This window comes from Fukomys damarensis, unplaced genomic scaffold (genome assembly GCF_012274545.1).
Source record: "Fukomys damarensis isolate Sample0158 unplaced genomic scaffold, DMR_v1.0_HiC HiC_scaffold_21, whole genome shotgun sequence".
NCBI classification, from domain to species: Eukaryota; Metazoa; Chordata; class Mammalia; order Rodentia; family Bathyergidae; genus Fukomys; species Fukomys damarensis.
Genome location: NW_022900933.1, coordinates 39,719,647 through 39,728,694, shown reverse-complemented (window position 1 = coordinate 39,728,694; position 9,048 = coordinate 39,719,647). Strand labels below are relative to the sequence as shown.

The 9,048-nt window shown below is 48.2% G+C and overlaps 1 protein-coding gene across 13 annotated transcripts in view; it reads right to left on the bottom strand.

Annotated features, from left to right (window-relative positions):
• Wdr20 (WD repeat domain 20) overlaps nucleotides 1-9,048 on the bottom strand; it is a 55,046-nt gene that overhangs the window by 12,421 nt on the left and 33,577 nt on the right. For 7 of the 13 annotated variants that reach the window (XM_010607222.2, XM_010607230.2, XM_033766814.1 and 4 more), the window contains exons 2-3: nucleotides 4,317-4,499; nucleotides 1,467-1,559 (exon numbers count right to left, since the gene is read on the bottom strand). The exons of 2 other annotated variants lie outside the window; for them this stretch is intronic. In XM_010607222.2, the coding sequence (XP_010605524.1) occupies nucleotides 1,467-1,559; nucleotides 4,317-4,499 (276 nt within the window). Of the gene's footprint in view, nucleotides 1-1,466; nucleotides 1,560-2,807; nucleotides 3,599-4,316; nucleotides 4,500-9,048 lie in introns of those variants that run through there. 4 more of the 13 variants (XM_010607223.2, XM_010607232.2, XM_010607231.2 and 1 more) reach the window with 2 other exon arrangements.

Sequence of the window (9,048 nt, the reverse complement as noted above, 5' to 3'; positions counted from 1 at the left end):
AAAAAAAAAAAAAAAAAAAAAAAAAAAAAAAAGAAAAGAAACAAATGGCACAGTTATAATGAATTCACAGGTGGAATGTTATTCAGTTAGAAAACATCTATTTTGAATTTTTAAATATTTAAATGTTTCAGCTAGGCATGGTGACACATGCCTGTAATCCCAGCACTTGGGAGGCTGATGCAGGAGGATTGCTGGGAGTTCCAGGCCACCCTGGGCTACATAGTGAGTTCAAGCCCAGTCTGAATATAGCGAGACCCTGTCTCAAAAACACAAAAATAAATTTTAAAAATAAGTGTTTCATTAAGGCATGTAATAATTTTTTCAAACATGGTGGGTAAAATGAAAATTTAAATCCATAATGGTAAAAGATGACATACTGACTGCAAAACAGAAACAGCATTATTTTTTGTATATTTTTTCTTCTTGTACCTGGAATCAAACTCGGGACCTTGAACTTGTGAGGTAGACAGTGGAACCACTGAGCTAAATCCCCAGCCCTGTATTTTTCATAGTATAGTTTTTTATAATTTTCTAGCAATGCAATAAAACCACTGAACTTGTATATCCATGTCCTATTCAAACCATGTTCCATTAAAAAAATAAAGTATCAGGGATTTAGCTCAGTGGCACTGCACCTGCCTTGCAAAAACAAGGTCCTCAGTTTGATCCCCAGTACTGGAAAAGAATTAATAGAAACTACTCTGCTATCTTGACCGCTTTCTACCTCTCCCAGCTCCACCACTGCAGTTTTACCAACTGTACTTGGCCAGTGCTTATTCAATCTGACCCATGCGGTTCATCTGTCTGTCTGTCTCCAGATAACTGCGATTCCATTCAAGCCTATGGTCAAGCCCAGACTCCATCCTACACCGGCACTGATGCCAGCAGCTGAAGCCCACATCCTGGTCCTAGGTCAAACATTGAGCTTCAGTCCTCTGCAAGGTGGGCCTGGCAACAGCTCCAAAAGCTCCCCTTACGGCGAAGGAGAATGGAAGTGCTTGGGCAGCAGGGAAGGCAGGCAGCAAATGAAATATTAAAGTAGGATAAATCATCCACTCAGAGCCAGCAGCAAAGGAGCCACAGACAGCTGAGTCACCGTGGTCGCATAGGGAGTCCAGGTGTGCAAGCCCGGCAGGGAGCTGCAGGTCTTTGAAGCAGCTCTCTAAGAGAGCAGGACGTGGGGGTGCTGGGAGCTTCCCCATATCAGTCTGCAGCCTGCCCCACTGGCCAGGAGGTCTGCTCCCTCTCATCCCCAGTCCTTCAATGCTCACAGCACAGCGCTGTCTCTGAGAGCCCTGCCTGCTTCTCCCAGACAGCACTGCCACCCCACCATTATGGGCATCAGGATGGGGGTGGCGCTGTTATCTGTCCCTCTGGTCCCTGAGAGGGTGACAGGAGGGCCCGGGCCCAGCACGTGGAGGGAGGGAAGAATGGGCCACACCCTTGGCCAAGCCCTCAGCTCTCACCTGGACAGCTACTAGGGCCTCCTCACTGGTCTTGCTACCTTCATTCTCTCTTCCTTCATTCCAATCCACCTTCCACAAGTGCTGACAAGAGCTCTAAAAAGACACATTTGAACCTGTCACTCCCCTGATGAAAGGCCAAAGTCCCCCAGCCTCCAGTGTTAGGCCCACAATGTTCAGCAGGACACGAGGGGCCCTTACCATCTGGTTCTGATTCACCTCTTCTGCTTTTACTCCTGTCCCACACCCTGGATTCGGCCATGCTGGTACCCAACATCCCACTGAACACCAGGGAGATTCTCTCAACTTCTGAGTTTTTGTTGTTGTTTTGGTTTTTTCTTTTGGGTACCAGGGATTGAACTCAGGACCTTGTGCTTGTGAGGCAGGCATGGAGCCACTGAGCTACATCCCCAGCCCCAGCTTTTGTTATGTAAGACAGAATCATGAGCCCAGGCTGGCCTCAATCTTGAGGTGCTACTGCTTCAGCCTCCCACTCATGGGTATGCACCACCACATGCTGGCCTGTTTCCCCCGGCAGTAAAGGCCTTGTTACTTCTTTCCTGTCCCTGTAAATACCCTTCAAAACCCAGAACAGATGTCGCCTTCTGAAAGCACTTCTTGAACTTCCCCCACTAAGATGAACTCTTTTGTTTGTTTTTATTTTATTTTGGTACCAGGGACTGAATACCAGGGCCTTCTCGCTGAGCTGCATCCCCAGCTTTTTTCCATTTTTCATTCTGAGACAGGGCTTTGCTAATTGCTGAGTTGCCCAGGCTGGACTTGAGCTTGTGATCTTCCTGCCTCAGACTCCCAGAGTGCTGGGACCGCAGGTGTGCATTACAGCACCTGGCTCCTACCTTAACTTTTAAGAAAAATTTCATGTTTGATCCACACTTGAGAACACAGCTCCTTTCCCACCGCTGTGACAGCACCTGCGCCACTGCTCTCCCTGTCCACCCTTGAGACACTGGCTCGCAGGAAGGCCCGGGCCAGCCTGGCAACCACATGTGCATGGGCGAGGCTGACAGCTCCAATGCGTAGGAGCTTGGAAGTCAACCTCTCACCCCACCCACTCCGACTTGCTAACGGACCAGACAACTCACTCACCCTCTCTGGCGCCCTCACTGCCCACCCTCCCACCCATAGGCACTCTGAAACCTGAACTCTCACATGGGTGCCAAGCGCAGAGCACAGCTCTCCAAGGAGCACAGCTCTGCAGGGAGCACAGCCCTGTGAGCTTCGGCCCTAGCCACCCTGAGCAGAACGGGGGAAATGATCCACACAGCCCAAGGGTGCCCTCCTATGCAGATGGGTGAACTTTAGCCTGGCACTGTAAGCACTGACCTGGTATGGAAACACACACAGCGCTGCAGGGCAAAGAGCCATCTTCAGACACACAGGAAAGGAGGGTGCCATGACTCGCACTCCTGTCACAAGGGGAGGCTCCCGCCTGCAGCTGTCCCGGGCAGGCCTGCGTCCGGCTGCACACAGACCTTTCTTGTCCTCTGAGCGGCACTCTGTGCCATCCTCAGCCAGAACCCTCCAACCTTGTTTACCAACAGCCCTGCACATGATTCCAGTCCCAGCCCCTCCCATCTCTTTCCTCTTCCCAAACGCAAACCAAACCCACATAGCTCCTATCTTACCTTGTCTGCTGACCGTGCAGACAAGGCTGACTGAGCCTCCTCCTCCACAAAAAATAAAAACCACGCCATCCAGCTACTCAGGAATCACTCCCTCAGAGGTCAATAAAACATAGGATAATAGGTTTCTGATTGCAGTCTGGGGCAGTAGGGTTAAAGACGCTTCCTCTACAGTCTGTCAATGCAGGTGGCCAGTTCTGTGTCTACTGAGCCTGGATGAGACTAGAAAAGAGCACACACTCCAAAAGATTTCACAGATCTATGACAGGGCCAAGCAGGAGCAAGACGGGAGGACATGGATATGTGTGACAGCATATTCCGCGATGGCAAAAGAACCAGAGTTTTAGCTACAGTTTGTCACATTTCGGGAATATTAGTCTCTAAATGAAATCATTTCTTACAAAGTAGAATCTGTAACACGTAACGTGTTTCTTTTCTGGTGAATGCCCATCAAAAGGCCAAAATGCAAAGCTGCTCATTCCTTCTAAGCACCGAGCACCAAGGAGAGCTGGGACCCAGCGCTATCCTACAAGTGCACTCCTTCTGCCAGGTGAGTCACGCTGCCACAGAGGAGCACGACACGTGGAAGGGCAACAGCTGGAGCAGAGGGCCCCGCAGGCGTGCAGACTCCACTAGGCCACCGTCCCGAGCAGGCACGGCCAGATGCTGAGCCCCCGTGCATCCATCGCTGGCGGAGGTCACATTGAGTCATCCACTTTTCTCAAAGTCACAGGCGCTCTTACGGCAAATATTCTCAAGAGCACAAGGATCACCCTTCAGCCAAATGCCCACAGGACAAGCACGCTGAAGCTTTAACTGCACTGTGAGCAGCAACCAGGGTAATGTCACCAAGTTCTCCAGCCCGCCTGAGTTTCCTGCTGATTTGAACAAGGTTTTGAGTTCTGTATTTTCTTCTTTAAATGACACATACCAAATGATCATGCCGTGCCTATCTCCATTACAGAAGAGTTCTAAAGCCCCTGCTGTGAATACTTGAGCATGCCCCAGAAAAAATGCACAAAAGTTACCCCATGGAAGAACAGGAAAACGTCCAAATTAGCTCACCACATTAAGCCTGGATGATCCTAGGGAAGACAGCTGAGAAACTTACAAACGGGCGTGACCTGGAGTGTACAGAAGGCCCAATCCCCTCAGAAGACCGTACACACTCGTAAAGGGTTGCTTAACAGCTAAGACAGGTGCTACTTACTTCCTCATTAAATAGTTTGCTAGTTTCTTTTTTGATTGGGTCTATAAGCTGGACTTGGCCTGCAGAAAAGCCCACTAGGAGAGAGACACTCTCTGCTGTGGCTGTTAGGTGGTTGAAGTCATGACAAGTAGGCTGAGTTCCTTTGTATATCCTTTTATCTATTGGTTTACTCAAGTCAGCAGCCTAGAGGAGAAAGAGAAAAATACACACAGTGAACAGCACATTACTCTTTCACACTCCGTATGATGCTCAATCTTAAAAACAAATTATAGAAAATATTGCTTCAATTGTTACTTAATTCAGCTAACATTTTATAAAAGTATTTTCACATATCTTAGCCAAAGAGATACTATTAGACTATCCATAACATACTGACTCATAACTTATTTCCAGAATGTATTTTATTTTAAATATATGTAACAATATGACTTCATGAGGAAATATCTTTGGGATACTAAATTCAGTATTTTTCAAATCCATTTCAGGAAATTTTGAAGTTATTGTCATTGTTGTTTTTTTTGACAAGGTCTTGCTATGTAGTCCAGGCTAGCCTTGAACTCGCTGTGTAACTCAGGCTGATCTCTACTTTGTGGTCCTCCTGACTCAGCCTCCCATGTGCTACAACTACAAGCACATACAACCATGCCTAGCCCCACAGTTTCAACAGAGTAACTGTAACCACATAAAAGCTCAGCTTTCAGCCCAGAATGGGGGCACACGCCTGTAATTCCAGCACTCTGGGAGAGTGAGGCAGGAGGATCACCAAGTGGAGCCCATCCTGGGTAACTTAGATTTTGTCTTATAATTTTAAAAAAAGGGCTGGGGATTTAGTTGAAGGCCCTGGGTTCAATCTCCTCTACCGGAAAAAAGGCCAAGTCCACCGTCACGCCTATCTATATCACCTGAGGGCCCACCTTGAGCCCCAGACCTGCAGTGGAGCTCCCTGGACACTCAGAAATGCGCTGCTCAAACCCCAGCTCAGCTCCACTGTGGGAAACCCAGGCAGGCCGGGCTGGATCTGAACAGCACCTCTTGGCCAGGGCGATGCCCACTGGGCCCACACCCTCCTCTGGCACCACCCCTCTTCCCCCAGGAACCTATACCATGGTGGGCGCAAGGTTCTCCCCGCTCACTCTCAGAGGCGCCGCGCCTACCCACCAAGGGGCAGGCTGGCCTGGACCCGGGGCTGGTGACTGTAAGTGGACAGGGAGGGGCACCCAGCGCACCCTAGAGTCTAAAGTGAGCCGCTCCGACTCAGGTTTGGAGTGTGCTCCCAGTGTGCCCCCACCCCATCTCTGGAGCCGTCTCTTCCGGGGAAATGGTGCGTGCTACCTCATCTGCCTGCAGTCCACCACGCCCGCTCGTGTCTAAAGGCCACAGGTGGAGACAGCTGGCACCGCAGACCCTGTCCCTGAAAGGTGCCCTCCTGCGTGCCGCCCGGTGTCACAACTCTAAAGATTTCCGCCTGCCAGAGGCCTGTGATACCGACCTTCTCCACTTCATTTCAAAGAATACAAACACTGAGTAGAAAAGACACCTGCAGTTCCAGGCGTCCACACAAACTCAGAGCCGGAGCTCTGGAGTCTGGACCCGAGTGGGCTGTGCCTGGGAAAGCTGCCCATCCCGGAGCCAGCGGAGCCTTGAAAGTGAAACCTGAGAGCAAAACCAGCGGAGGGAGTCCGGCCTCCGCACAGGGAGATACCGGCGAAAGGGAGGCAGCCCCAGTGTGAACAAGTCATGACCAGCAGTGAGAGAAAAGCACTCCACTTAGAAACACGAGCAGTTCAATCATCGTCCATGCACCTGGTCAGCACATCCCACTCCTGAGGCCTTTTACAGAGTTCTACAGAATTTTTCCCTAAAAAGAGATGACCGAAATTACACACTCAAATACAAAAACCAATTCAAAGGCTAGACAAAAATCAACAAAAAAATTCTAATATAAATTAAATGAACAAAAAACCTATACACAAGAGAAGGAAAAGCAGCTCTTCCCCACATAGGGCTACAGGCCCAGTGGCCTCACACCCCCAGCTCTCTCGGTGCTCCTGTCAGTCCCTGCCCCGTGCAGAACTATACTGAAAGGACGCAAGTACTTTAAACGCACTCCTTCAGCGGATCACCACTGGGGAGCCTGTTCACTGGCTCGCTCACCCAAGGGCCGCGGCGTCCACAGAACAGAGCTCAGAGACACCCCTGTTCCCGAGACCAACAGGCTGTCCTGTACACCGTGATGATAAAAAACAGCACTTGCATTCTGCATGTTGTCCCCATTTCTCCCAGTAACTCTAAAGTGCCAATCCAGCTAGAGCGGAAAAATGTTACAATTCACCCTTTAACACTATTGTGAGGAACGGTGTCCTCAGACAGAAAAGTATGGCCAGGCCCTCCGCTGTTCTCCAAATGATGTGACCCCTCCTGCCCAAGCTCACCCCACATCCCAGGGACAGGTCACCTGCGCCAAAGTGCTGCTGTGACACCGGAAGTGACTGACAGGTGGGTGCCCATTAAAAAATACATTCCATGCAAATTAAAACAAGACTGAGATTCCATCTTATTCCAGAAAGAACAGCTATCCTCAAGAAATCAGATAATAAATACTGATGAGGCTGTGGATAAAAAGGAGACCTACATTTTTTAGTGGGAATATAAACCAGTACGACCACTGTGGAACTCAGTATGGAGATTCCTCAAAAAACTAAAACTAGAGACTTCATTTGACTCAGCTTATTCTCTTTCTTGGTATTTCCTAAAAGAGTTAAAGACATCGTATTACTGTGAGACAAGCATACCCATGTTTTAATCTTGGAAATAGCCAAATGTTGACTGGCATATGAATAGGTAAACAAAATGGGGTACTTATACACAATGGAGTACTACTCTGCCATAAAAATGGGTAAGCTTGAGACATTTGTAGGAAAACAGATGTACTTTGAGAGAAGCCTTAAGTGAAATAAGTCAGACACACAAGATTAAATGTTTCTCTATGAGAAACTCAAAATAAAACTAAATAGATAATACAAAATAGATAATAGAAATCAAGAAGATCTTTTAAACATGGGGAGCAAAACAGAGAGGGGAGGGAGGAAGGAAAGCTGGGGGAGAAAAAAGGGGCTAAAAAAAACTGGAAAAGAAATGGAGCTAGGAGCCGGGGAAATAGCTCAGTGGTTCCCCTGCCTGCCTTGTAAGCACAAAGTCCTGAGTTTGATTGCCAATACCAAAAGAAAAGAAATGGAGATAGAACTTTTGTGAAAAGGAAGGAGACCAAGAGATGGAAGGAGTTCAGAAGGGAGTGGTAGGGGACAAAAAAGATGTGATACGTACACATACCAACTCTCTATGAAAAATGTAATCATTACATACTACAAATACATACTAATAAAAATAAAAGTTAAATAAAATAATACTGGGCCAGGGATTTAGCTTAGTGGTTCCACTGCCTACCTTGCAAGTGCAAGGACCAGTTGGATCTCCAGTAACAAAAAAAATAATAACAACAACAATAACACTGGAAAAAAAAAAACAGTACATTTCTGTCGGGTGTGGTGGTGCACGCCTGTAATCCCAGGAGGCTGAGACAGGAGGATTAGAGTGAGTTTGAGGCCAGCCTGGGCTACATAGTGAGACTGCTTCAACAAAACAAAAGAGCATTTCTGAAAAAAATCCATAGGTTCCACTACAGCTGTTTGAGCTTTGTAGAGCCCAGACAGAGGAGGGCGAGGCCCCCAGCACCACCCTCTGGGAGACACAGTCTTCTCTGTCTGCAGCCAGTCCCCAGGCTCTGCCCTTCTGCTCGCAGTGGGTGCTACCTCCCTGGAGAGCACTTCCAAGGACGGAGAAAGGGCTTGGGTTCAAACCTGCCAGCCATACCTTGTAGAGAATGCAGAGCACCCCACCCCGCCCCGTCCTGCTGCAGCTGCCTATCAGCCACACAGATGGACCTGCCTGCCTGCACCACCCATGCTCCCAGAGAGCAACACTGCCTCCTGTACTGGGCTTCCTCTCACCCAGGCCACCCTGACTGAGCGGGCACTCTCCCCCAGTAACCCAAGATGCCACTACCACCCCACACAAGGCCAGCCAAAGATGGTGATGGTGTGGGCCCCATGCTGCCCTCTGCGGTGTCCACACTCCAGGACCCGCGTCCAGGGCTTGTTCAACCAGCTCGCTGTCCACAGTAGGATTTAACACAAATGACCATCAGACAAACTTATAATACAGTTCCTTCAAGCAGAACCTCATTAAACAGCCAGTGACTGTATTGTTCTACAAAATGAGCTTTAGTGGTTTCTTCAATGCTTTCAGATTTTTAAAAAATGCTTGCATCCTCATTACTGTCAATCATCTGAGCTCATAAACATGAACTTGTACCAGAACCAATTTGCTAAAAACTCGTACCAGCTTTTAGAACTAGGTCACATTTGTACCCAGCTCCAGCGGAGTACCCAGTCTGTCACAGACACACAGTATCTGCTGAAATTATGCCACAATTATTCCTGATTTTTTTTCAATGGCAGGATTAAGTTACATAATCATGTTCTTGAGTTTTGCACAGTTACTGATGACTAATAATTTGTCAGTGGCTCCTGTTAGGTTCTCAATCTAGTTGAAAATTTTAAATGATGGCTTATAAATTCCTACTAGAGAAACAGAACTGATCGCAAAAAGGCCTACTCTCTCCTAGAATTCTTTTCTTGAGGAAGTCTGCCGAAGTGCAGAGCCACGAGAACCC